This window comes from Cricetulus griseus, chromosome 6 (genome assembly GCF_003668045.3).
Source record: "Cricetulus griseus strain 17A/GY chromosome 6, alternate assembly CriGri-PICRH-1.0, whole genome shotgun sequence".
NCBI classification, from domain to species: domain Eukaryota; kingdom Metazoa; phylum Chordata; class Mammalia; order Rodentia; family Cricetidae; genus Cricetulus; species Cricetulus griseus.
This window is the reverse complement of record NC_048599.1, coordinates 5,224,065-5,252,028: the sequence shown is the minus strand read 5'-3', so window position 1 is coordinate 5,252,028 and position 27,964 is coordinate 5,224,065. Positions and strand designations below refer to the sequence as shown.

At 49.8% G+C, this 27,964-nt stretch overlaps 1 protein-coding gene across 1 annotated transcript in view; it reads left to right on the top strand.

The window, feature by feature from the left end:
* Positions 1-24,482, top strand: part of Vapb (VAMP associated protein B and C) — a 36,952-nt gene extending 12,470 nt beyond the window's left edge. Inside the window, exons 2-6 of the mRNA XM_027419835.2 lie at positions 6,184-6,336; positions 15,242-15,345; positions 19,048-19,128; positions 20,701-20,877; positions 23,106-24,482. Coding sequence (XP_027275636.1) covers positions 6,184-6,336; positions 15,242-15,345; positions 19,048-19,128; positions 20,701-20,877; positions 23,106-23,264 — 674 coding nt within the window. The 3' untranslated portion in view covers positions 23,265-24,482. The remainder of the gene's footprint in view (positions 1-6,183; positions 6,337-15,241; positions 15,346-19,047; positions 19,129-20,700; positions 20,878-23,105) is intronic.
* The last annotated feature ends 3,482 nt before the right edge of the window (positions 24,483-27,964 follow it).

Below are 27,964 nucleotides of genomic sequence, written 5' to 3'. Positions count from 1 at the left end.
TGTAGGGTTGAAGTGAACGTGGCTGCTTATTGTTTGGAGGGTCACTGAGAGGGGAGTAGCAGTGTTCACAAGACAGTAAACTGATTCGCCTTTTCATGCAGACTCAAGAGCTGCTGCAGCCAAGCTAATAACATCAGCTTCAGTCCGGAAGGCCAAGACCTGGTAGATGACGCGTCAGCTCGGTGTGTGACTTGTATGGCAGCACACGCAGTGTGGATGCCAAAGGCTGTGGCTGTACCGGAAGATAAATTACACAGGAAGGACGGTAGCCATAAACTAGGATTTCACGAGCCCTAGAAGAGGAAGAGGTTTCTGTGCAAAGTGAGAGTGTCAGTGACTCCCCTGTGCTGGTTGGTATGCACACGCAGGTGTAGCAAGCCGCACCCGTCTGTTTTATAATAAAGCTCTTGTGTAGACAGTTGTGCTTCATGGAAGATGGTGTAGAAAGGGGAGCCCCCAACAGAACAGCTCCCACATCAGTGCTGGCTGCACTTCTTACAGCCCGGGGCCCTGTACCTACTGAAGTCCATTGTCTGCCCTGGGCTCTGCTGGTGGCTCATGGGCTCTCACTGCTGCGAACCCACTCACTCTGTCAGCCCAGGACCATGTTACCATCTCCATAGTTTTGCCCTTTCCAGAATGCCACATGGTGACTGTCACTTAGAATATGAATTTAGGGTCTTGCCATGGCTTTTCATGCCTTAATTACTTATTTCTTGGTGAATATTATCCCCCTGTCTGTCTCTACTTTCTGAAGGACTTGGTTTTGCCTCTGGTGAGACCGTTGAGTCTCCACTTCAAGGAGTGCCAAGGGGAGTGATGGCTGACTTAGATAAGGAGACTAGGGTTGGTTTTATAAGAAACACCTACTGGACCGGGTGTAACATGTGTGAGGCCCTCAATTTAATTTTGAATAGCACCCCAAAAAAGAAAAGAAAAAAGGAAAACCTGGCTGCTTTTCACAGTGGCTGCATTGGCTTCAGCTGTGCTGGGAAGCAAGTGAGGACATCTCATTGTTTTCAAGTGACAACACCTCATTGTTTTCAGCCTGTGTTCTTCTAGGAGCATCTTCCCATGTGCCCCCTGCCCTCTGCCTGTCTTTGGTGGGAATTCTACATCTCTTTTGTTTATTTTCAAACCAGGTGGTGTGTTCAAGAGTTTTCCATATGTTCTGCAGATGATCCTTTATCAGGCCCACCGTCTGCAGGTAGCCCTCCTGCTCCATAGCTGGCTTGTCCTTCCAGCCTGTTGGAATGTCTTTTGCAGAGCAGATGTTTTTATTTGACTTTTCAGTGCTGGAAACGGGACCAGGGCTTCTTGAGTGTTAGGCAGCAGTGCTCCTGAGAGTCCCAGCCCAGACCACAGGTTGGGAATTTGAATGAAGTCCAACCCGTTCACTTCTTTCTTCCATGGATTCCACCATGCTTGTTTTTCCTAAAAAATCACCCAAGTCCAAGTCATTTAGATTTCCTTCCATGCTACCTTCCAAGAGTCTCATTTAGGATCTGTTTACTTATTAATTGCAAAACAGTGTCCCACCTGTAGACTTGGCTGGCCTGGAACTTACTGTGTAGACCAGGCTGGCCTTGAATTCACAGAGATCCGCCTGCCTCTGCCTCCCAAGTGCTGGGATTAAAGGTGTGTGCCACCATGCCCACTATATTAGGCATTGCTAATCTTTATTTTCTAGTAGAACTGAATTGCTGTGTTAAAAATAAAATGCATCTTTACCATTTCAGCATGCAGTCTTGCCACTTACCAGACAGAACCCTAAGACACACTTAAGTCTGCAAATGAGAACATCCCAGGCTGAGCCCTGAGCTCCTTCTGCTTTCACCATGGCCCTTACAGCTGCCAGATATGGACCCTTTAGCTGCTGTCTTGCTGAGTTGGAGTTTGGGTTTCCTGACAGGAGGAGTTCTGTGTTAATGATGCTCTCTGTGCCACCACAAAGTGGTCAGACCTTGCAAAGGTTCAGGGAGCACTTAGATATTACCCGAGCATTTCCTGATTCATAAAATTACCCAGCTCTCTTGTCTTGTTTTGTTTGAGACAGGATCTTACACCGTAGACTGGAATTTCTTGTTGTGCATTGTGTAGTTCAGGCTGACCTTGAACTCACAGCCCTCCTGCCTGGGCCTCTGTGATTGCGGAGGGCCTGGCTTGAATCTGGCTGTCTCTGGAGAGATCTCAGCACCTGGAACTTGAAGATAGTGTTTGAAGTCTGAACTTGTGTCCTGTGACCTGCAACAGAACAACCATTCTCCCCATCTACTTTTGTGACTATGAACATTTCTTCTGGGTCTGTGTTCTTTGCTTTCTCAAACAAGGAATCCAGACCTTACTTTCTTAAGTAATTTAAAAAGACGGAGAATCAAGCCACAAGGCCTGGGGAGGGTGCGGGGTGGTTTATGCCCTGCTTTGCTGGATCTAATCCCTTCAAGAACAAGTGGAGGAGTTCATATTCTGTTAGTTAATGCTGTTTCATGAGCATCTTTATCAACCTTAATAAATGCCCGCAGGTGCACACAGCTGTAACGGGGAAGGAAGAACCCATTCAGCCTGTTACAGAGAAGAAAAAAAATGTCAAAGCATTCTGGGAATTTACTTCAGGTTGAGGTTGCTTCACCGTGCTCATTCATGCTGGAGATGTGTAGTTTCTAATTTCACACAGACATCTGGACCAAGGGATAGATGGCACGGAAGAAAGTAATTAAAGGAAGCGATGTGTTCCAGCTCTAGAGACACAAATCATTTTTTTTTCATCTCTTAAAAGAAAAAAGCTTAACTTTTGAAGATTTCATTTGTAAAATTGACTTTGTATTTTATAAGCAATGTTTAAATTCATTGGTGATAAATATGCGTGTTTGCGGAGTAAAATCCCATTTTTTACATAATGCTTTAATGGGAATGGCAGTTTTATGAAATGGAAGTGACTGGGAAAGATCTGAGTGAGGCTCATAAGCCTTCCCATCATTTTTATTGCGGTTTTTGTGCGCTCTAATTCATTAGTACGGGGGAAGGAGAACACTAACATGGTTTATCTCCTGTAATTACTCAAATCGAATTTATTTTCAATAAAATTCGTGGAGTAAATTGCCCAGAGTGGGGCGAGGAGGATTGGCCTGTTTTTACAAAATGCCTTGATTTTTACCCATGAGACTTTGCTGCCCTGCCAATGATGTCTGTGCTGCATCTATTTCCAGCATGGCTCCCTCTAGAGTTTTACAAATGAGTGCCCAGACCCAAGGCGGGCGCTCGGGGGGGAAACGCTACTTATTTCATCCCACTCTCTGTTACCAATATCGCTCATCTTTTAATAATTTAGATCATCTTTTATGTGATTCATGTAAATTGAAACAGCATTTAGATTGCCACATAAGGGGCGGGCCCGGAGAACTTGCCACGTTTGTGCTCAATGGAATCTGGCTCATGTGTCTGGAGTCCTACAAGAAGCTGGTGAAGTCTCCACCTGGGTTCCCGGCCCAGCTTTATGGGAACAGAAGGGGAAGTCACTAGGGGCTGGGGTGGGCATCTTCAGTGTTCTGCTCGCCTGTGAGGTATCTCTATGTCTGTTGTGTATCTGGTATGCCCATGTTTCCACACTGTAGAGGCAGATCTCCTCAGAAAGCTTTGCAGCCTGCTCCTTGGTAAGTTCCTGGGTTATGTTCAGATGATTCTCTACAGGGTCATCTTTGAATCCCAGATGTACCAAAAGATGACCTTCAGCTTCTGGTCCTCCTGCCTCTATCCTCCCAAACTTGCTGTTGGAAACAAGCCCTTTAGGGTGTGCGTGTGCGTGTGCGTGCGTGCGTGCGTGCGTGCGTGCGTGTGTGTGTGTGTGTGTGTGTGTGAGAGAGAGACTTTGTCCTCCAGGACCCCTGGCTGCCTGAACACCTGCGCTTGCAGAGTGGTGTTGGGTGTGTTTATGAAATACCCGCCTGGCCAGTTGTACCATGCAGGCTTGTAGGTCTTACCACTTTCTTTGGCCCTAGAAAACCAAAGCTGTTTTTAGCTCTCCTTTTTATAGACGGTGCTCACTTGCAGTGATCCCCACCTTAAGTAAAGGGGGATCAACCTTCCCATCTTCCCATGAGTCAGCCAGCATGCGGTGGAGGTGGGACAGGGTAGAATTCCCATAAGTCCCTGGATGTTCTCAGCACAAAGTGTCTCATTTCTCCCTGGAGGCCAAGAACTTGTTGCAAGGGTGGTGCCTTGTCAGTACCCAGCTCTTGCTCCCTGTGGCTGAAAACCCTCTGGGCACAGGTTAGCTGCTTCCCATATGTTCCCAGTCGGGGAGCTGGGTGGTTTTCTGTGGAATCACTTCCAAGTCCTTCAGGAAGTCCCCCTGTTGGCTTTCAGCCTGGTTGCTAGAGCTAGAGGAGGGCTTCCTGAAAGGCAAGGTAGGCAGATGGAGACATTGTCTTCAGGCCTTTTGATCTCTGAGGTGCTCCCCATAAATGAGAAGAGCTTTTAGGACAAGCGCTCCTCAGTGGGTGAGGCATTGAAAACATGCATCCCGCAGTCCCCCGAGCTGTGGAGAGCAGGGAAATGGAGCCACAGGGCCAGTGGGGTAGGGGCTGATGGACCAGCAGGCACTACAGCTGAGGGCTCCTATATGGAGGTGGCTCTAGGCTTCCAGCCCACAGTTACTGTGTGTTTGCGGGAGGCTGAAGTTGGATGAGTGACTGGTGACCATGTGTGAAGAAAGCAGCAGAGCCCAGTAGCCATGTCAGCGACAATGTGTTTTGCACAGTGAGGTTCAGCAGGTACCAATTGTCTGGGGCTCCTTACAGACAAGATTGTGCATTAGCAAATGTGAAAATTGTCTTATGCTCAGCGTGTCCCCTGATGTGCATATCTACCCCAGTTGGACAGACTGGTGCTGCACTATGCTTGATTTTGGACTCTAGCCTCTCCGCCTTAGTCCACCATTTGTGTTTAAGCTAAGCTTGTATTCAGTTGATCTTTCATACCCTGAGTACCTCAGAGGAAGCCAGCCTAAGGCACTTGCTTTTCTGGAGATAATCTGTGAGTAGTTTTCTTCTTGGTGTATGTGTCTCAAGACCTTTACTGTATCAAGGCAGAGTGTGGGGAATGGAGATGGACAAAGCATAACCCTGCCCTCAGCCGCTGAGGGTGCATTTCAGAGCACATCTCTGAGAGTCTGTTGGGGCCTCTGACATGTGACAGGTGAGCCAGTGGATATTCTTTGTAACCACGGAAACACATTCCCCTCCCCTGCTTCCTTATAAATGTGAGGGTGGAACTGAAAAGCCTGCCTATAGGAAACAAAGATGTGGCACTCACGGGAAACTGGGCAGACTGGATCTGGGACTGGGGTGTAGCTCAGAGACTGGGTACATGCGCAGGTCTGGGTTTGCTCCATAGCAACACACAGACGTGAACACACAGGCGCATGTGCCATGACAGGAGGTCCTGCCGCCTCTCTCTCGACCTGACCCCCTTGACCCCCTCATAAAGCCTGGTGGTGAGGTGTCCACTGATGAGCCAGTGAGAAGCAATAGTGCAGGCATGTCCTGTGTACATCGCTCCTAAGTCTAGACGGCTGCACGAGCTCCCACATGGTTGGTTAGTTACCTCAGGCACAGATGAAGCTTATTAACTTCTCTTTATACATCTTTCATTGTTTGGTTTGTTTTAAGAAGCGTGTTTTACTTTTTTAATTAAAAAATCTAATAAAGTAGGAAATGAACAGTAATAGTAATAAACAGTAACCCAGAGCCACAGAACGTCGTTCCAGGCTTCCCTGAAGCCTGATGCTTAGAGTTGCTAGCAGGCCTCTGAGTGAGGCCAGCTGTCCTTGCCGTCGAATTGTTAGGGGTTTTCCTCTCTACAGAGTCCTGCTTGCCAGAGGCCACCTGCCACTTGCCACCTGGTACACTCTGCTCTTAATAGTCGCTGGGGACCCATGCCTGGTCCTCTGTATAGTTTCTGCCAGATTCCATAGGGGTTTTGCAGAAGCGAATATTGAGCACAGGTAACTGTTGTTGTATTTGGACTGTCTGGTTCTAGATCCTGTCGTTCATACAGGTCTGCTGTCTTAGCTATGCTCTCTTCACAGCTCCTTCCGCACCATATCTGTTATCTCTGTCACCAAACTAGTCTGTCTCCTACACTTTCCTCACAGGACCCCAACCAGCTGTCTGTCTCTCCATATAGGTCCCTTCACTGATGTCGTTACCACCAACCTAAAGCTTGGCAACCCAACAGACCGAAATGTGTGTTTTAAAGTGAAGACCACAGCACCGCGCAGGTACTGCGTGCGGCCTAACAGTGGGGTCATTGATGCCGGGGCCTCTCTCAACGTGTCGGGTAAGTGCTGACTCTGGAGGTCATGGGTGGGTTCCAGAGGACCCCTGCCTAGAGCTTTGTCAGAGCAGGTATGTTCAGGACAGTGCAGACTCCTCCCCACCTCTCCCATCCCACCGTGGGTAAAAGCTTGGTTGGTACCACCCTCGACTCTCTATAATCCATGTCTCTTTGTTTTCGTGCTTGCACTGCCTATGCCTTAGTAGGGGAGCAAAGTTAAAGCGGTGGCTTTAAGCCTGACTTGAGAGTAGGCACCTCCATTCTTTTGGAGTAGAAAGGGACTAAACAAGCTTCATTTTACTTTGTGGGAGAATACAAGATAGAGTTATTTTCTTTATGCTAAAGGATTTCCGATAGTGCTCATGTCTAGTGATTGGAGGTGCCCTCTATTCACTGAAGCTGAGGAGGTGGGAATGTAGTCACGGTTGTGGGGCCCTGTGTGTTCTAATGCCCCCCCAACCCCTGACCCCCAATCAGGGTACATGTTTTCCAAAGCCCAACCTCTGGAAAGAGGCTGATGAGGTGCCCAGATTGAGAGCTGGTTTTCAGAATCGAGGCGTGAGTGATGTGTTAGAGTTTAAATGTGTTTAGAGAAGCGGTGGGTTTGCAGCTCATTAGAACTGGTGATGCTCAGAGGGGCTGTGGGGGAGGATGTGTCCTTTAGACACCATGACTCAGTGTCCCCCACTTCTCATTTGAAGTGAGCGCCTGTCTGGGTTTTTCCATGACGGACTTTGATTGTGCTGCATCTGGCTGTTCACCTGACACCTAAGAGAAAATGACTCACCTCTTTGGAAAGATACAAGGTGTTTCATTATCTTGGACTCTGATTCCTCGCCTCCGTAGGTGCCTCTCATCATAGAGCACCCACCCCCAGCTCCCCCGCATGCTCCTCTCTGAGTGTGCAAGGCCTGGTCTGGACTCCTGAGTCAGATCTTGGGTCAGGAGCAGTTAGCTGGCAGCCAGCGCTGGTCGAAGGGTTCCCCCTGCCAGAGCTCACACGCTGCCACCATTTGCACTGTGCAGAGTGCGGTGTCATGTCCGGTCCCTGTCTGTTTTTGAGTCATGAAGCGGGTGTGTGGAAGAGCCAGCGCTCTGTGACTGGTGTCCTAAGAGTAGGAACGGTCAGGGTGTGATTGCTGCTTCCTCCATGTGTCTTAAACTTTGGCTGGGATTAGCGCAGCTGGATCCTTCTGTCCTGTCCCTGTTTTGTGTGCTGCCAGAGGGCCTTGTGTGGCTGAGCTTGTCGAAACCCTGTTCCTTTCTTTAGCCCCATCCCCCAGCTTCCTTACCCATAACACAGCCTAGAAAATTTTGAGTTTATCAGCAGATGGAAATCACCAATTTTCATAGGAAAATAGCAGCCTGGTTTTCTGAGTGAAATAATCTCAGCAGATAGGTAGTGTAGGTGTGCCTGCTGATGTTACAGGTAATTGTGTGCGTGCACATGCATACGGATGTGTCTTTCACCAGGAGCAAGGCCTTCCTAGTCTCTGGAAGGTTGTGAGAGTCCTCAGGCTCCTCAGTGAGGGCTGCTTTTGTTGCTATGCCTTCCTCTGCAGATCAGAAAGTAAGGAACTGGCATGGATTCGATCCTTCCCTGTCACGTGACTGTCAGGCAGCGCTTGGGTTAGAGGCAGATGGTCTTTCTATAGCACTATGCTGCTGCCTCACCAGGTAGGGGGTGGCTGCCTGAGCATGAATCTGAGATTAGGGGGTGGGAGAGCAGGAGGGCTGCTTGACTAAGGAGACGTTTGCAGCTTTCCCGTGAGAGAGGGTGGCACATGGAAAGTTTCTGTGGAAATGCTCCTGTCTGTCCTTGGTGGTGGCCTGAGGGCCAGGAAAGCCATGTAGTCTGTGCAGCCTTAGGTTCTGGGTGTGCAAATGCCGCACTTTAGTCATGCATATCTTGGGTGGAGAAGCACTGTTCTTGTCCAGGCCTGGGTCTCGAGGAGTGCAGCCACTGGGGTGATAGCATGGTGCGTCAGAGCCCCTAGAGAAGGCAGGTTCACGGGCAGACTGCTGTCCCCAGTGTGCTCACACACATACTTGTTGCTTCACATGATCTGTCATTGTGCCTGTGACTGACATTTGCCAGCCTGGTCACCTCTGTACACTCTAGTGTTGTCCCTGTAAATGCAAAAACAGCCAGGCTTGAATGGAGACTGAATTGTATACTGTTTGCATTGCCTTAAAAAAAGCAAATGTGTGGCCCTCCTGAATTCCTATAAAACACACGTTTATGAGTGAATTTTCACCCACAATTGACAAGATGGTGACAGTCAAATGAACTTAAGCCTATCACCATGGTCCTGCCTAGCACCCAGAATGTCACAGGACACCTGGAAAGGACAGGGCTACTGTACTCTCCCTCCCTTTCTTAAGACCCTTGGAGGCTCTAGCTATTAGAGGAAACTATAAATCATCTCGTAAAGAGGGGGGAGGAGAGGGGGAGGAGAGGAGCAGAGAGATAGAGGGTTGGAGGGGGTGAGAGTGGTGATGATAGGCTGAGGCTTAAAAGGCTTTGTGTCCTGCATCTTGGCTGTGACAGGCATCCGCAGTGGTCCTCAGCCACACCCTTGATTGCCTTCCCAATGAACCTGAAGTTCAAGGGACCTTACATCATGCTTCAGAAGCTCAGGCTCTGACGGGCCGCATTGCTTCCTTCAGAACACAGTGAATCCATGTGCGTGAGGCTCCTTTCCTTAATCTAGGCAGCCCAGTCACAGTTGGGCAGAGGCATAGCCCAAGGTTCTATGCCAACCGAGTGTGACCTGTGGACATTCCTGGAGAGCTGCTCTGGGCCTTCCTTTGTCTTCACAGCTGTAGACCTTGGTAGTCTGCGTGCTGTAGTCCGCAGCACAGCTCGTGGTCACTCCCAGAGTGCCACAGATGAGACATGTGTCCTTGATGAACACTGACCTTGTGAGCTGGGCTTGCACCTTGGCAGCCCAGGCATGTGGAGATGAGCATTCTGGGTCGGGGGTGGTGGTGGTGGTGGTGGTGGTGGTGGTTGAGTTGTTCCCAGAGATTTCAGGCACAGGGAGGGTTGGACCTTTGCCTTCATCACTGGTGAGAAGCAGGTGGGAGTGGCCCATTCTAGCTTTATAGAATTATCTTTCAAACTGTATAGTAGAGAAATATTTTTGATGTGTGTAATTTCTGAAGATGTCTTTGTGGAAGGCTGTTAGCAGTGGCAGATCTTGATCTTGTTTTTAATGTTACAGTTTAGTAACAAGGGACTTTTCCATTAATATTCCAAACAGTGTTTGCCGGCATGCGCAGCAGGTGAGGTGGTAGAGTTATGGGCCCATCAGAAATACTGAGGCTCCCTGTAATCAGACATTAAGTTTAGTGTTTGTATAACCTCTGTGGATTCTAATCCCACAAAGTGGTGAGCGCTTTCATTTGTAGTTTGGTTACCCCCATTGCCTGCCCCTGTGCCAAGTGCATTACACGTGCAGAGCGTCCATGGGGGGTGTGGATAGAGTCATTACAGACGCCAGTCTTTAGGTACAGATTCTCTTTACTCAGTGTGCCCTGGGATTGAAGATGGATTAAAGCCAAACATAGGTCTCCCAGTATCTTGAGTCCGTATTTTAAACTGAAATCCAGAGCATAGAGGGGCAGCGTAGGTTTCTGACAGCCCCTTCAAGACTCCTTTTTAATTCCATTGAAACTGTAAAGTTCTTCCAGTAACAGAATGGATGTCAGCATCTCCTGGGATGGTGACATTGGTCTGTTCATATCATTGGGTAGCATTGGAACTGATTATTAATCTGTTTAAGATGGTGCTGGCTTGGGGGGATGCTACTGTTTACTGGCATTGAACTGGCCTGCTGTGGGCTGCAGCATGCAGGTGCTGAATCTCAGGGTCAAGGTGCTCCTAGCCTGCTGACAAAGAAGCCTGCTGTGCATCTCCCAGTGTGCACAGGAGAGGCTGCCATGGGGCTTTACCTTCCTTGGGCCCAGCCGTTGCTTGAGAAGGCTCTGATAAGTGTGACTTTTAACGAGAAGTCTTCACTACTCTGAGATAAGAACAGCCTACACTGCTGCTTAAGATAAATCCCTAATCTTTTCACCAGATTAGGTTATGGCCTAAAATATTTTACCAATAAAATTCAGCTTAATTGGGCTTAAAACTTTCGAAGGTTGCTGCAGGCTGCAGGGTTCTTAGGGAGACTATCCCCATCCTTTACGGATGTCACCGAAGGGCAGGACCCAGGGCCCTGGGCAGGGGATGCTCAGCTGGAGGGCACCCTTTTGCATTGCAGGGTGATTCAGGAGTGCAGTGGTAAATGCCTCCCCAGTCTGGTCCTTTCAGGTGATGCCCTTGGCTCCCCTAGGAGTCCCATCCTGCTCTTTCTAATCTCACCAAGCCACTCTGGTCTCTAGCTCATTGCAGAAGGCAGGGCGAAGGCTTGAGAGGCAGCCTTGGGAAAGGAGGTAGCAAGAGTACCTGGTAGACTGGTCGTGAGTGCTCAGAGAACAGGCCAGAAAGAAGATGCTGGGTATGGGAAGTCCCCTGGGTGTTTCAGATGGTCAGCCCTCAGAGGTTTGATGCACAGGTCTTACTGAAGAGACGATGGGGGTGGTGGGGTGTACAGTTACACTGGGAGGCCCAAAGAGAGGCTAGGCTGTATCCTCCTGTTCGTTACAGCACATGAAGGAAGCTGAGAAATGAGGACTGAGTGGCCCAAGCAGCCTGTAGCATACCTCCTTTCTGCTGGTCCTGCAGAAAGGGTAAAGTGTGCACTGTGGCCTCTGCACAGACAAGTGGAGCAGGCTGCCAGGTGCTTGCTACCTGAGCCGAGAAGCCCACAGGGGATGCAGTTAGATCGACAGTCCTCTAATAACCAGGAGAAATTAATTATTCACCTGCTAGACTTGGGCAGTAGAGGCCCAGGAAAGTAGTCACAGGTCAGCATTCTGAGAGCCCTGAAGGAGATGATGAATTTACTCATGGTGAGGGCTGAGGCCAGCGGCAGTGTCTGCTCCTGTATCTCAGGCTGGAGTCCCACCATTACAGCTTCGCCTGCCACCTTCAGCTGATAAGAATCTCATGTTTGCTTTGGTTTAAAGCAGAGCAGTGGTGCCATCATTTCAGAAATGCAGTGTGGTAGGTGGACCGTGGTCTTCTGACAAGCGGACTGTGCAAGGAGGGAGCAGGCAGCAAGAAGAGATGGGAGGAAGAGAGAGCAAAGAGGAGAGCCTGTTGGGTGAGGGCAGGAAAATCTCTTCCTTTGAACATTTCTATTTATTATTATTAATTACTACTGTTGTTGTTATTTTGGGTTTTTCAAGACAGAGCTTCTTTGTATATCCCTGGCTGTCCTGGAACTTGCTCTGTGGACCAGTTAGTTGGTCTTGAACTCAGTTGCCCTGCCGCCCAGTTACTGGGATGAAAGGCGTGTGCCACCACCACTGAGCTCCCTCTAAAGGGAGTGTGGTGTAGGGTGCTTGAAGTTAGGAGGGGAAGAGGGTTCACACCACCAGCCAGTGGGTGCTCATGAACATGTAAGTTCCACAGACACCCAGCCCTTGACTCACTTTGACTAGGAGAGGCAAATCGGCAAGACAGTGCACATGGGGGTTGTAGAAAGAAGCTTTGGTGAGTGAGCTTCCCTTGGCAGGGACAGGCGGGGCACTTTCCAGCCATGCCTGTGGCTTTCAGAGAAGAGTACAGCCCAGTTCTCCAGGAGCAGGTTCTCAGTGGGACCCCCGCCAGCAGATTCTATTTCATTGGCTCCTTTGCAATTCTGGTACATCCCAAAGTTGGCTGACCTTCCTTCAAAGGACATCTAGGATATGAGTGTGGTGAGGGGCACCACAGAAATGAGGGTAGGTTTTGGGAGTGGTGGAGAGTGTCCCAAGGTGCAGGACACGGAGCTCGATGCATGCTTGCCGATCCAAAACCAGGTCTACTGGCCGAGGAGGGAGGAACTGGTGAGCTGACTATCTTCTACTTGGGCAGCAGCAGCTGTTATAGATAGCTGTGATCCGAGTGCTGGGGGCGGGGGTGCGGCGAGCCTTCCTGGGTCTAGAAGGGACTAGTGCACAGGCTAATCTAGTGGGAAAGAAACAGGGAGAAAGTTGGCTGGGAGGAAGAGAGTGAGTGGGTGAGTGAGTGAGTGAGTGAGTGAGTGAGTGAGTGAGTGAGTGAGTGCCAGAGCTGGCTGTGTCTTGTTGACCGTGGAGACATTTCTAGTTGAGAACTGACTCTGGGCAGTGTTGCTGTCTAGACTCCACATCTGCCCCCCCCCCCCACTGTGGTGCAGATGAAAATGGTCTGTGGTTGTCCAGTGCCCTGGAAGCAGCTTTCATACTGTATTTAGTTGGGTTGTCATTTTCCAAGCCAGTGTGTGTTTTCAGCTGCCTGTTTCCTTCTTTTGAAGGAAGTCTGGCCTGATCGATTGGTGCCTCGTGACCCTGAAGGTTCTTCACAAGGGCCCCACTTTCGTGTCTAATGCAGCAGGCTCCGTGTCAGGAGCTGGGTGTGGGTGAGGGGGTGACTGAGCCTAGGTTGTCTCCTGGTAACCGGCTTCTTTAATGTTCTGTCAGCAGATGCGTTCTGAAAGGAGGGACGGTTCATGCAGGGTTTTATCATCAGTGTCTCTGGTATTTAAATGAAATAAATTAAGTTAATGGGAAGCTCTTTTATAGCCTGTCATGGAAAAAGTACATAATTTGTGCCACAATTTGCAATGAACTAGCACTGACCAACATTTATTCCGTCATGTTCTCATAAAGTTTCAGCTGAAACTGGATTTGACATGTGAGACAGTGGTGGCAGCTGAGGGACAGGAACTCGTCGGTGTACATGAGGGGCTGTGTGAAGCATGTGTACCAAGGGTGTGCAGACTCAGCCATTGGGAGGCAGACAGCTGCTTCTCTACTGGAGGGGCAGATCCCCACATGGTGCCTGGAGCTGCCCAGACAACCCCCTTCTAGAGGCCCTGGTGCCCATTCCTGCCCGAGGTTCTCTGGTTAGCCCTGCCAGGGCCCTGAAGTACATGTGTGCTGACACACAGGTGTGATTGACCACCACTAGCCCCTGCCCTGTGTGTCCTGCCCATCAGCTGGCTCTTTCAGGTCTCTGCTACAGGGGCTGAGCTGGTAGGGTGCCATAGGCCAGGAGTGGGGCCTGTGCTGTCTGTAGGCAAAGCTGCAGTGGGCCTTGAAGTGTGTGCTTGCTCAGAGGAAAAAGGGACTTGGGACCCTCCTTCTGCAGTGGGATGCTCAGCCCAGCTCTTTTCTCTTTACACTGTCTCAAGGATCCGCCACCTCCGGACGGGGCCAGGAAGGCAATGCGTGTGGCGGCTGTACTCCTCCTATATGTGGTCTCTGCACTTGCTGTGCTCCTGACAGTTGAGGGTGGGTCTTTGTGAGCTGTCGTGATATTTATTACAGTAGAAATTTTAAAATGACTAATTTCTTTAAAAATTACGATCCATCAATTACGTGTTTGTGGTAATATTTTTTTATGAAAGTAGCTATTCTCCAGAAATTAGAAGGCTGGGATTGCTGACAGCTCCCGCAGATCTGACATCTTAATAGACTAAACCCTCATGTCTGCTTCACTCAGTGGGCTGCAGCGCACTGGTGGTGGCTGTGTCAGCCAGACAGGAAGTTAATAGAGTCTTTAGATAGCTCTGCGGCAGACAAGTAGAGTTTCCTTTGTTTCGTTTCATTTTCTCCAGTGCTAGGGTTGACCCGGGCTTTGCACAGGCTCTGTAGACCAGGCTAGCCTCAAATTGAGATCCACCTGCCTCCGCCTCCAGAGTACTAGGATTAAAGGTGTGGGCCCCCATCTATAGGCAGATTTGGGAGGAACCATAGTGTGGTACTGTGACCCTAGAGTCAGAGCCAGGCTGGAGCCCTGGCTTCATTGTGAAACATGCCACCCATAGCCTTTGACTTCCCATCTAGAAGGTGGATGCCTCTCGGGGACAGACTGGGAGGGCAAGGACTGTGAAGGAGACCCCATTGGGTTTGAATATGTGTGCCTTTGTGACGTGAGGCAGGCTAGCTGCTGTTTCTAGTTTTCTCATCTGAAAACAGACAACTGAATAATACCCCCTCACCAGCAGTCCTTACCTCTTACAGATTGAGGCAAGGACAGAGCTGAAGAGCGAAGCCCAGTTTCTGGCCCGTGGAGCTACGAGGCCCGCGTTGACTCTCTGAGGAAGGTCACCCAGCGTGAGGGTTATTAAAGCTGTGCAGCAAAGAGGGCATTGCAAAGCAACCCTCGGGTCGCAGGGTTTGGCCTGGGTCATCTGGGAATAGGTTCAAGGAAGCGAATCAGAGTGGAAGGCCTAAGGGTCCCCGGGTTCCGGGTGGGGGCTGGAGCAGGAGGTGGAATTGTTTTTTTTCCTGCTGTGGGAAATCCAGCTTATAAGCTGTCTCCAGAATTCTATTGGCAAAATCATATTTCAGGCCTTACCTTGATGAGCTGCGTGGGAAATGGAGTGGAGAGAAGCGAAAACTGTCCTGAAACATCTTGAGTTATTCTGTTTTCCTTCTGGAAAGGATCATTTGGCAACGTTTTCCTGAGAAAAATAGGCCTTTGGTGTTTCTCCCATTTTATGTCCTCAGTCAGGGCTGTGACACAGGTTGGGGTGGCTTTGTGGGAGTGCATGACTAGGGTCATCAGGATGTAGGCACCCAAGTCCTTAGCACAGCCCCTGAGTTGAGCTAGCACCCACTGTCAGGCCGTGGCAACCTCAGCCTTTCTGGTCTTAGCTGCTGACCTGCAGAGTCAGGGGAAGACGTCCAACAGTCCGTGCTGGCTCATGTCCCTCAGGGTCCAGATGGGAGAACTGGGGAGTCTTTATTACACAGCGTGTTAGCGTGACAGACAACTGACACCCACACTCTGACCCTCCTAATGAAATATTTTCTTCCTCAGTGATGCTGCAGCCTTTTGATTATGACCCCAATGAGAAAAGTAAACACAAGTTTATGGTTCAGTCTATGTTTGCTCCACCTGATACTTCTGATATGGAGGCAGTAGTAAGTACGCACGCTTTGTCTTCTTCTTCTCTCCAGTCCACTGGGCAGGCGTGGCGGGTGCAAGCCTTTCCACTGTTGACAGGAGCATGCTGTCAGGGAGGTGTGCACTCTGATCCCTGTACTGCTTTCCTAACTTTAACATCTGTGTGGCTGTTCTTTTCTGACTCGATGAACTGCCCTTGCTGCAGTCCTCTGCTCTTGTGGGCCCTTCCTCCCTCTCCCCTGCATTACAGGGGAGTGCTTCCCGCTGTCAGGGTGTTTCTGACCTGTGTCCTGCCCCTCAAACCCAGGATGTGCTTGTGTTGAATACTAAATGCCCCCTCCTTCCTGATGACACTCCCCTGGTTGCTTTTCTCTTTTGCTTGGTTCTGGTTGGCACAGTTCCTCGGGTTCTGAGGATGGAACTCTGGTCTTGCTCACACTAAGCAAGTGCTCTGTCTCTGAGCTCCACCCACAGCCCGCTTCACGCCCTACAGCCCTCTTCACACTCTTACCCGCTTCACACCCACAGCCCTCTTCACACCCTACAGCCCTCTTCACACCCACAGCCCTCTTCACACCCACAGCCCTCTTCACACTCTTACCCACTTCACACCCTACAGCCCTTGTCACACTCTTACCCTGCTTCACACCCACAGCCCTCTTCACACCCACAGCCCTCTTCACACTCTTACCCGCTTCACACCCTACAGCCCTTGTCACACTCTTACCCTGCTTCACACCCACAGCCCTCTTCACACTCTTACCCACTTCACACCCTACAGCCCTCTTCACACTCTTACCCGCTTCACACCCACAGCCCTCTTCACACTCTTACCCTGCTTCACACCCTACAGCCCTCTTCACACCCACAGCCCTCTTCACACTCTTACCCTGCTTCACACCCTACAGCCCTCTTCACACCCTACAGCCCTCTTCACACTCTTACCCACTTCACACCCTACAGCCCTCTTCACACTCTTACCCGCTTCACACCCACAGCCCTCTTCACACTCTTACCCTGCTTCACACCCTACAGCCCTTGTCACACTCTTACCCGCTTCACACCCACAGCCCTCTTCACACTCTTACCCTGCTTCACACCCTACAGCCCTTGTCACACTCTTACCCGCTTCACACCCACAGCCCTCTTCACACTCTTACCCTGCTTCATACCCTACAGCCCTCTTCACACCCACAGCCCTCTTCACACTCTTACCCACTTCACACCCTACAGCCCTCTTCACACTCTTACCCACTTCACACCCTACAGCCCTTGTCACACTCTTACCCTGCTTCACACCCACAGCCCTCTTCACACCCACAGCCCTCTTCACACCCACAGCCCTCTTCACACTCTTACCCTGTTTCACACCCACAGCCCGCTTCACACCCTACAGCCCTCTTTACACCCACAGTCTGCTTCACACCCTACAGCCCTCTTCACACCCACAGTCCGCTTCACGCCATGCTCTCTAATTGCCTTCATTTCCATTCCCCCTTCCCCTATATGAGTACATGTTTGACAGTGTCTCGAATTTTGGTAAAATTAAGATGCCCCTGTTTTTATAAGTAAACAATATTTTTTTCTTCTGGAAGAAGAGTGGCAATTCTCCCCAAAGGTAGTGCTGCCAGTTGCAGCTCTGCCCAGCGGGCAGTGGTCCTCAGAATGTGGCCAGCCCGTAGATGGCAAAGGTATCAGGGATGTTCTGTGCCAAGCTTGTCTCCTGCCCTTGTCACCATGTAGCCTTTGTTTTGGGCTTCGGAGAGCAGAACCAGCTTCCTTCATTGGTGCCTGCACCTTGGGGGCAGAAAGAGAAGGTTAAGTCACGTATTGAGCTGGAGCAAGACCTTGTCATAAGACTAACCCTGGAGACATTTCTTTGCCCTTTCATTTCCCGACTTGTGTTGTGTTAGTCTGTGTGATGAAGGGAACACATGACAGGCACTGAAGGTAGACGTCTACAGGCTGTGCCTTTGGTCTGGCTTCCGCGGTGGTGTAGCTGAGAGGGCAAGGACGTGGCTGTCCTGATCTGAAGCAAACCTTTACTAAGGCTTTGGTCTGCCTTGGGCAGGTTGTGTTGATTGTTCTTGAGGTTTTAGCAACCTGCGAATTGGGAATAAGAATGCAGTCCATAGAGTTTTGAGGAGAGTGTGCCCATGTCTGACTCTTCACCTGAGTAATTAGGGGCCAGATGCTGCAGCTTGATAAAGGGGCCTTCTGTTTCTCAGCAGGTTGTTTTTGTAACTGTTTTAAGTGTTTGCACAGCACATTTTGTAGGGCACTGTCCATGACCACCTGAGTAAAAGCTGATTTGGATGGAGGTGACTGCCAGTTCTCCCACACCAGGTCCAACTACTGGGAGAGCCTGTGTTGCCCTTGAGCTGACAGTGTGCAGGAAGCTGAGAGCAGTGCCTTGTTACCTTGGCCTCGATGTCTTGTGTGGGCATTTGCTACTAAGCTGTCAGAGACTTTCCTGTGCTAGCTGCCTGTAGGAGGAAGGTCACTGACTGGCTACCCTGAGCCCGGCAGAGCACAGGCATTCTTCACTGACATAGAACTAACTGTGTGCAGTTGACAGTGAGCTGGGGTTGTCAATACCCTAAAGAGGGCAATCCCATGCAGTGCTCTGAGCACTCCAGAGTGCCCGTTGGGTATTTCAGCAGAGGAGTTTCTTCCGCACCTTGGGTTTGATGGCTTTAGGGTCCAGGTCATGTGGCTTGGAGCATGAATCTTACCTCTTGGATCGTCATCATTAAATTCAGATTCAGATACGGGGGTACAAGAGTCACCCATACTCAGGTGATGTTACTGCTTGCTAGCTAGTCTTGTTCTTGGTGCAGTTTGATGAGCTGGTGCAGGTGCTGCGGAAGTCTGTCTGCCCTGTGGCTTGTAGGCAGTTCTCAGAGACTGTTGTCACCAGCCACTAAGAACCTGGAACTGGTCCTTGCATGACCCCCTCTGACTCACACATGGGCACACATGCACAGTGTGGCATTGGCGTGTTCCTGTGTAGCTCAGTGCTCTCAGGTGTCCCGTGAGTGTTAGTGTGCCATCCTGTTGACTGCTTCTGCCATGGTTAGGGTGGCAGTGCTGTGGTGCCAGAGAAATCGATTGCCCTAGCTGCTATGCAGGGTCGGAAGGGTGAGGGTGGGTGCCTCCCTTTTCTCAGTTGTCACCTTGCTGCTTTGCTGACCTGTCATTCTCAACCCCTTCCCCGTGTCTAGAAGGGGATATTAGTGAGGAACCTAGCCCTCACTGGTGGGTGGGGGTGGCGTGGGCAGGGCCATTCTGATGCAGTAGTGGAATGGCTCTGTGGTGAATGGGCCCCACTGGTGGTTGACTGGTCAGCCAAATCCTCCTCCTCCAGCTCTTTAGGGAGTGGGTACCCTGTCCTTTAGATTCCAGTTCCTTAAGGAGAGAATGCTTCCTGGACCTGTGCTGCCCATGAAGTAGAAACAGGCAAGCTTGGGCAGGCGGCCCTAAGGAGCCAGGCAGCAAGACTGCAGGGTTTGCAAAGTGTGATAAATATTCAGGAGAGCGAGTGCATTTAATCTTGTCATGTTAAAAATATTGAAGTCTCAGCAGACTTAAGTTCTTTATTTGATATACATCAGGGCTTTCTCATTAAGAGTATTTTTCTGAAATTGTCAGTTATAGGAGGAGAATTATTCTTCCAGCAGCTTGATAATACCCTGATTATTAAATTTAAATTGTTTTAGTGGAAGGAGGCAAAGCCGGAAGACCTTATGGATTCAAAACTTAGATGTGTGTTTGAATTACCAGCAGAAAACGCTAAACCAGTAAGTATGTCTCCAGTTAACAGTAATCGAACGTTGCAGGCAGACACTCATTTGCATGCCATCTCCTGTGAAACAAAGATTTAAACTGGCAAATTATTTTCCTCCCTCTAATGTATGAAGGAAAAAAATCAGCTGAAGTCAACAGATAAGCTGGTATTATAACATCAACCTTGGCAAAGACTTGCAGAAAATGGCCAACTGAAATAGTTTCCCCTTGAGCAGAGTAACCTGTTAGCAGCTGCAGTCAGAATCCCAGGGAGTCTTTGCTTGGTGAAGTGGGGAGACCAGAATGGGGTGATTGGCCCTTTTTCAGGGCGCTCAGACAGGTGGTAAACTCTCAGAGCATCCTGTCAGTATTCCCCTCAGCATCTGCTCCCCACCAACTCCCTCAGTGCCGGTCCTCCTTGAGATGAGAGTCTCTTGGCCTCACTGTTGTTGGCATGTGTTTACATCCTGTGCCGTGTGGGATATTGAGCACCGAGCACCCACTGTCCCAGACCCTGCTCCCTAGACACTAGCAGTACCCCCAGATTTTCATGGAGGTTGTTACACATCTACTGCCCCAATCTGGGCCCTCACTGGGGACCAGCAGAAGACAGGAGATGGTTTTTCAAATACTGATGTACACTTCCCTTCAAAGTAGCCGGAAAAGGTAAAATTGTGTCAAGAAGTAAGAACCGTGGGTGATCTTTAGGTCTCTGCCAGTGATGGACGGAGCTGGGAAGGCAAGGCACGCTACAGTGTCTTTACACATGACTGTGAGGAGCCCAAGAATGCTGTTGGTTGCTGTCAGAACTGCCTGGTTTCTTCTGCTCTATCATCAGCTACAGCCATCTCTGGTTATTTGAATCAGAGAGAACATCACCCTGTTGTAGGAAAGTTAGAAGCAGGGAACATGGATCATGACCCCCAGCCCCCTGATAATTGGGCTCCAGCCTGGACTCTGGCCTCCAAGGCTCTCCCTTCTGTGGGAGGTGAAGGGGGCTGGAACTAGGTGTCTGATTTTCAGATTGCCACCCAGAGCCTCAGGCCACCATTCTGAGTGCTCCTAGCCCTGCTTCCACTGACTGGCTCATCCTCCAAGAGGGTACCATGACTCCTTTTATGCAGGGGAACACATTTGGCCTTCAAAGCTTGTTCGTCCTCATCCCTGCTTGTAAGGTGGTCCATGTGTAGTCCTCTCTAGGCCTCCTACCTCCCACCCCCAGCGGCCTGGGATGCTCAGCTCTCCTGCAAAGGTAATTTGCAGCTGATAATTCCTGAGCTTGCACAATTGCAGTATGTTAATTTTTGCATGGCAGGAATTTGATAGTGCAGTGTGCACAGCCCTTTTCTCCTCCTTGAAGTATTCGCCTCAGCCCAGCTTCATTATTTGCCCTTATCCATAGTTTCTAGGGCCTGGTAGCTTTAGATTATCAAGATACTAGATAAAGTGATGCATTTAAAAAATAAATGTGACATTTTACAGTGTGGATGGAATGCTACCTCATGTACTGTGTACTGAGAAATACTTTGCATAAAATCCTTGCTCACATAGTTGGTGACCCTGGGCTTTCCTTTGTTTCTGAGCAGCACGATGTAGAAATAAATAAAATCACACCTACAAGTGCACCCAAGACAGAAGCACCGGCAGCTGCCAAGTCCCTGACGTCGTCCCTCGATGACGCCGAAGTGAAGAAAGTGATGGAAGAGTGCAAGCGGTTGCAGGGGGAGGTGCAGAGGCTGCGGGAGGAAGGCCGGCAGCTCAAGGTAACGCCTGCTCGCCCGCCCGCTCGCCCTTGCTGAGCAGCTTCTGTGGGCAGTGTGGGTTTGGTGTGCTGTTTTGCATTTACTTCCCCAGGAGACTCACCTGCAGAGCTTTCTTTTGGGGCTCCTGAAAGGGTGTTTGGATTGTACCTGCCCAACTGTTGTTTTCCTCAGAGCCAGACCCATCCCCACTCCATTTGTCTAAGTTGAGCCAGCTCTTTGAATATTCACTGTCAGACCCCGCTTTGGCCAATCCCTTGGGTGGTCTTGGTTGGGGGCCAAATCATACTATATATTTTTTTAAGATTTTATTTATTTATTATGTATACAACATTCTGCTTCCATGTATATCTGCACACCAGAAGAGGACACCAGATCTCATAAGGGATGGTTGTGAGCCACCATGTGGTTGCTGGGAATTGAACTCAGGACCTCGGGAATAACAGTCAGTAATCTTAACCTCTGAGCCATCTCTCCAGCCCCCATGCCCATACTATTTTAACACAGGGAAATGAGTTTTGAAACCTCTGATGTGGGTCCGGGCAGTAGAAGCTCCTCAGGCTGCTTGGTAACAAGAAAGCACGGTGTTGGCCCAGTAGAGAGGTGGAGGTGAGAAGGGGGAACCAAGGCATGCATCTGGCCAGGCTGTGCTGGGGAGGTCAGACACCCTCAGCCTAACAACCTATGTTGCCGGCTATACAGTTTGCATACAGTCTTGTCCACTCTAGGCCCATTTCTTAGGCCTGTTTGTTGAGTGTCTCTCCGGTTGCCTTCTAGCTTGAGAACTGTGGATCTGTCTGTCTTGGATGTGGATATATACCCGGGCATCTGATTATAGGAGCTTTTGTTGCAGCTTAAATTTTGAGGCCTATTTGTTCTTAATCTTGATGATGCCAGCCAAGCATGTAATAGGTTTCCCCTCTTTGCCTGCTGTGGCAGCAGATGTACACAGCACACTCGCTTAAGCCAACTCCCCTGCACCCCAGCTCTAAGGTAGATGTAGGAGGGTGACAGTTTGGAAGTGGCCTCAGCGTCTTCGTTTGCAAAAGCTTCTCTTTGAGTGCGTCTCTCCTCAGAAATAGAGCTCTGCACCATTTACAATGATCTATAGGTCGGGATAGCTTCTATGTAAACCCAATAAAATAAATGCTGTATTTTGCTGTGCCCATTTTTTTAAAGTTAATTGAACACTGCAGCTCGTTCATCACCGTGCTGCGGTGCTGGCCTTGCCCATGAGCAGAATATCTCTAAAATAATATCAGAGCCATCTTGACAGGGGGGCATGCTTTATCCTGCCAGACATTGGCTTCTTGTTCAGTGAGATCTGCCGTGTGCCAGGCGTCTCGGGCTCAGCTATGAGCAGGCTACCCTGGGGAGCTTCCTGTTAGTGGGGCTGAGGGAGAGACGAGACAATGATGGTTACAGCCCATGTCCTTAGTGGGCCCACAGAGAGCTGCAGATCATGGGAAGACTGCACTTGGCACTTGGCAGATAAGGAAGTGGAGGGGAAGGGTGGAGTGTCAGCTGTGTGGGAGGCCTCAGCATGGAGCGGCCTGGCCTGGCCCTGCGGAGCTGTGGCGCTCGGGAAGGGCACTGGAGGATCCTGCAGGTCCTTCAGGCAGGGACGGTGGAAGACAGATACCTCGGACCTGTCTTAGGGGTTTGGTGGGGGTGGCCTGGCAGCTCTCTTTGGAAATGAGAAGCCATGAACTCGTCGTAAGGTATATATAGTGGGCAAACGAAGGTTTTCTCTTTACCAGCTGTGGCAGCAGTTGCACACAGTATGTGTTTCCAATTCCAAGGGTTATTTGATTCGGTAGTGCACCTGGATCTCTTGCCAGGCTCATGCAGGTCCTCCACTGAATAGTTGGTTGTGGTTTGTGTCTTGGGAATACCTGGGATTTCAGGCAGAGATGAGTTGACTGGACATACTTGTAGGCTCAGGACAGGCCAGACGTCAGATCTGGAGGTAGGCAGAGAAGAGGTCAAGACATGGCCAAAGAGCCTCTTCTCCTCCCCCCTCAAGAGCTTTTCCCATTGTTCATGGGAAGCTGAGAGTGCATTTCAAGTTGGTGGTAGCAGAGAGCCAGCAGCTCTGGTAGAAGGAACACTGAGTCCAGGAGGGTCCTGGCAGTGGCTTCTCTCTAGGCTTCCATGTGCCTTTGCATTGTGGCTGGATCACGTCTGCCAAGCCATGATGTGCTTTTGAAATGTGCACTTATTCCCCCTAGGAAGAAGACGGGCTCCGGGTGAGGAAGGCGCTGCAGAGCAACAGCCCCATGGCAGCTCTGGCTGCCACCGGGAAGGAGGAAGGCCTCAGCGCCCGGCTGCTGGCTCTGGTGGTTTTGTTCTTTATCGTTGGTGTCATTATAGGGAAGATTGCTTTGTAGAGGCTGCATGCGAAGGATGGCAGATTGGATTGATGGATCCACCACATCATGGGATTTAAATTTATCATAACCATGCGTAAAAAGAAATTAATGTATGATGACATCTCACAGGTCTTGCCTTTAAATACCCCTCCCCATGCACACACAAATGCACACACCAATATAGCATAATATAATGATCTTTTAGAATGTTAAAAATGTATAGTAAATGGATGGGGGAGAATGGTCTGTTACTGAGGGACATCGTGATTAACCACAGTGGCATATTGCAGCTGTCACATTAAACTCGGGTAGGCCTTGGCACATGTTCCTAGATCACCCCTCTTAAAGCAAGAAGCTCTCCCTCACATGTTGGGGCTGGCCTGTGGGAGCAGGAGCCCTGCAAGGGAGGGTGTGCTGTCCCCTCCACAGCCTTCTCATGCTGCCTAGTCTCTCCCAGGCAGCTTCCCCAGGCCTGCTGTTCTGTCCAAGCCATCGGCTCCTCAGGCATGCAGAGCTACAGAAGCCAAAACACATTGCATGGTGGCCACTTCTTGTGTCCCTGTAGGTCATGAGTGAGAGACATGAGTGGACCGACCGACCCAACACTTAGAAATCAAGTCTGTGCTCTGTTCTCTTAAAGGGACCAAGCTAAATTACTGTTGGTTCATGTAGTGACACTGAGCTGTTACAGAGACGCATAATGCATATTTAACTTATTTAATGTATTTCATCTCATGTGTCCCTACTGTCACCAGGGCGTAGGCAGTGCTATGGCTTGTATGTCACCTGTGTTGCAGAGTACCGACAGGGGATTGTGCTGCTGTGGCTTCGTGCCTCTGGAGGTCCAAGGGATGGGGAGAGTCTGAGTCAGGAGACAGCTGCCAGGAAGTGTTTTGTTGTAGGTCAGTAACAGCTGTCCTGAGGAGGGACAGTCTTTGTAGTGACAGTCAGCTCTGGTTACCCAGTCTTCTAGATAGTTCTCCCCTCACTCTCTGCTACTACTCGTCCTTCTAGAACATAGGCCACGTCTGTCCTGCCCTTCTCAGGACGAATGACTCAGGCTGCAGGAGGGTGAGGGGCACGGAGGTGAGGGGGGGAGAGCCTCCACACATCCGGGTAATGAAGAGTCTTGACTGGGAAGTAATTTCATGCCGTAAAAGACCAATCCAGTTCTGCTCGACTATGTAGCATCTTAAAAGAAGAAATTAAAATAAAGCCCCAAATTAAGAGTTCTTTTGTCACTTTGTCACATTTGCTGTGTGTGGGATTATTACTATTAATCATCGTTAGTGTGCTATGGAAGGTTGGTTTTAAAATGAGCTCTATCAGTCGGAAACACATGTTTAATGATTTGACTGTACACACATCTGTGTACACACATATACACACATATATTACTATCACTTTTATTATTATAGTTTTGGTTGGCTCCAGTTAACAGTGCAGAAAATAAAACTGCTGCTATCTCAGGCCCGCTGTCCTTCCCCCCCCCCCCGTGACCTTGGCCCTTCAGTGACAGGCCTGGGTCTGACAGGACAAGCCCATCTAAAGGAAGCCTGGCCTGGGCACCTCGAGCCACGCTGATGCTGTGCCTGACTGGCCAGCTGGAGCCCCAAGCCACTGAGATGGAGTCTGAGTGGCCTGAGTAGCTTCCTATCTCTTGAGTGGCCCCAGGTGTTCTCAGGAAATGCCCAGAAGCCCTGGTCTTGCCATTCATCAGTGAGTCTCTGGGATCCTTTTCCTGTAACCGAGGAAGGGCGGTCAGACTGAGCTGAGCAGTCTGACCTGCCACCTGGCCTTCCATGGTGGACTGAGGCTTTGAGAGCAGAGTAACTCCAAAAGGACCTGAGGGGTCATCCAGATCCATGACACCAGAGCCATGGTCTTAAGGGATGGCTGTGTGTGCTAGAAAAAATTTTTCAGAGGCACAGCCAGATGTCGAGATTAAAGCATGTCCGGGAGCTGCCACTGCGTGGGCCGTGGAAGGTGATTGTTTGTGTGCTGTGAGAATGCTTTAGCTGGCCAGCAGTTACAGACACTTTTGCTGTAGTAGCAACAAGTCTCAAGATACACAGATGTCCCTCCTTTGTATTCCCCCTGGAAGCCCTTCTTTGGAGAGATGAGGACTGACTGGGTATGGAAAGCGTAGGGAGGTTAGCAAGGCACATCGTGAAATTATCCAAGTCACCCAGTAAAGACTGCACTGGAAGAGAGGTGTTTGATGGAAGAGTACTTGTATTTGGGGCCCTGAAGAGAGGTGTGCACATTTGGGGTGTCTTTTCTCAAATTTTCAGAGGAAAAAAAAAAAAAGAAAGAAACGAGTAAGGCAAAATGGAGATGAGTGGCTCTCTCTGTCCCAGGAGTCTACAGTCTCCAGAGATGGCAGAGTCAGATGTTCTGGAAGGTGTAAAGCTGAGACCCGGTAGGATGGCAGCCGTGCAGCAAGTCCTCTGTGGTTCCTGGGCATACTGCCCCTCCTCGTTGGGTGTCCTGGCTTTGGAAGCACCACCACAGTGCTCACAGTGCTCACAGATGGACACAGTAGCAGAGCCCTGTCAATTGCTATTGATTGAATTTCTAAGTTGATAATTTAAGCTTGCAATGATACAGAGCAGCTCTTAAAGACAGCATGCACTATTATCTGTTGGTGTGAGACCCTGGCTTTAATTTTTTTCTTCTCCTAGTTTGCATGTTTTCCCTCTCTGGTCTTTTAAGCTGCTGGCACCAGCAGTAATAAATACTGATAAAATCAAAATTGATTTTTACCAGTGGACAGTTTATGCCTAGAGAGACGGCTTATACCTACATAACACAGAAAGGGGAATGAAGAACCTCCAGTGAGCCGTGAAAACCTAACTGCTTTCAGACAAATCCTAGGAACAGCATTGCTCTGTGAAGATAGCAGTGCCCAGCCTGCAGGCTGTGTTGAGTCAGACAGAACTGAACTGAATGCAATGAAAGCTCAGAGCTACATAGCTCTTCAGATTAATTTGAAAACAAGCCTCGTGCGCGCGCGCGTGTGCGTGTGCGTGTGTGTGTGCGTGTGCGTGTGTGTGTGTGTGTGTGTGTGTGTGTAGCATATGCACCATGGGTAGCAGCTTGACAATTCCCAAATGGTGCCTGTGCTTTTGGTTTTTTGCACACAAATCTTGGTGTTTTCAAACTCACATTCCATGCCAAAATGCAGTGCCATTTGTCATTTTCAGTTCCTCAAAATAACTGGCCCAGGTGCAGATTTCTGGTTATGGTTTGCAAAACCCTTATTGTAAGGGAGAGACAGGGACACAGAGAGAGGTGGTTCTGTGACTTAGGTCATCCTGTATTATAGAGTGACCTTCTGCTTCCCAGACCTTCTCCAGTATAGAGATAGAGGTCAGTGGTCCTTTGCTTGCCCTGGTAGCCCTGTCTCCTTTGGAGCCTGTCTCCTGTGACAGAGGGGATGAGTAGAACTCTGCAAGTAACCGGAAGGCACCAAACTCATCCTAATTACACTTGGCCATGTTTGCTGTTACTGAGAATGAATGCTTTTCAAAGCCAAGCAGAAATGCAATTGTGTTTAAAAGTCCCCTGCAGAGCACAGATGGATGGGTGCCGTTTGCAGCCAGGCCCTGCCATCACTCTCTGGGAACGCAAAGGGCAGCGCCCTTTGAGATCATGGCCCACCGGCTCCCTCAGGGTTCCCTGGCCTGATTGGATGTGAAGACCTTTTCCCTCCCAAGACAGAGCCACTGTGATAGGAACTGTTGTCAGTGCCATCCTGGCTGCAGAGCACCCCCACAAGACCGTACGCAGGGGCACGAAAGCTCCAGTACATTAAGCTGGGCAGCCTTTTCCTTTTGAGCTGAATGAACCCAAGCTTGCTTGCGCATGCTAAGGCACAGCTTGCTCAAGAAATGGGATTAATGGCGGAGCAAGGTGGAGGGAGGTATTTGCTGCCGGCGCCTCAGCTCACCAGCGGTGTCTTGTCTGCCACCCTGACCCAGCCGGTGTTTCCAGGCTGAGCAGGGAGAGCCAGGGCTCCGGCATGGCCTGAACACATTCCCACATGATGAATACATGTGGCTGTTTCCATTCTTCTCACTGCCCATGTGCCTGGGGGAATGAACTGGGCGCTTTAGAAAGAAAATTACCACTGTGTCTCGGTGAGGTAGGGTTGCTTTATCTGGAGGCTCCTTAACACCTTGTAAATTAAATGTGAATGAGAGAAGTTCATTAAAACTGGCATTATAGAAGTGGCCTATTGAGGCTTGAAAGCAGCTGAGCTAGTGTCTGGGTTCTCTCTGAACCTATGGAGAAACACACGAGCAAGTGACAGACGACCCGACCGGCACAGGGCATGGGAGCCATGAGTGCTTTGCTGCCCGGCTCCCAGCCCTCCGATGGTCACTGCACCTGAGGATCAGCCACTAAGAATATTTACTGTTTGGGGTGCGTGAGGGAACCAGACCCCGAAGGGAGGGGGCTGTAGCCATTTCCACAGCGGTTGTATGTGTGGGTTTCACCCAGTTCATTTATTCCGGTTACAGAGGTCTATGTAAAAATTTCAAAGGCACATCACACACGAGCATCTGTGTATTATGGTTAAGAGAGATCTGGGGAAGGTGGTTTCAATGAATGTAATAATTACCTTAGATTTTTTTTTGCCTTAATGGGATTAATTTATTAGAATATGTATGCATCCGCTCTTCAGAAGAGGAAGGAAAGCTAGCAACAAAAAC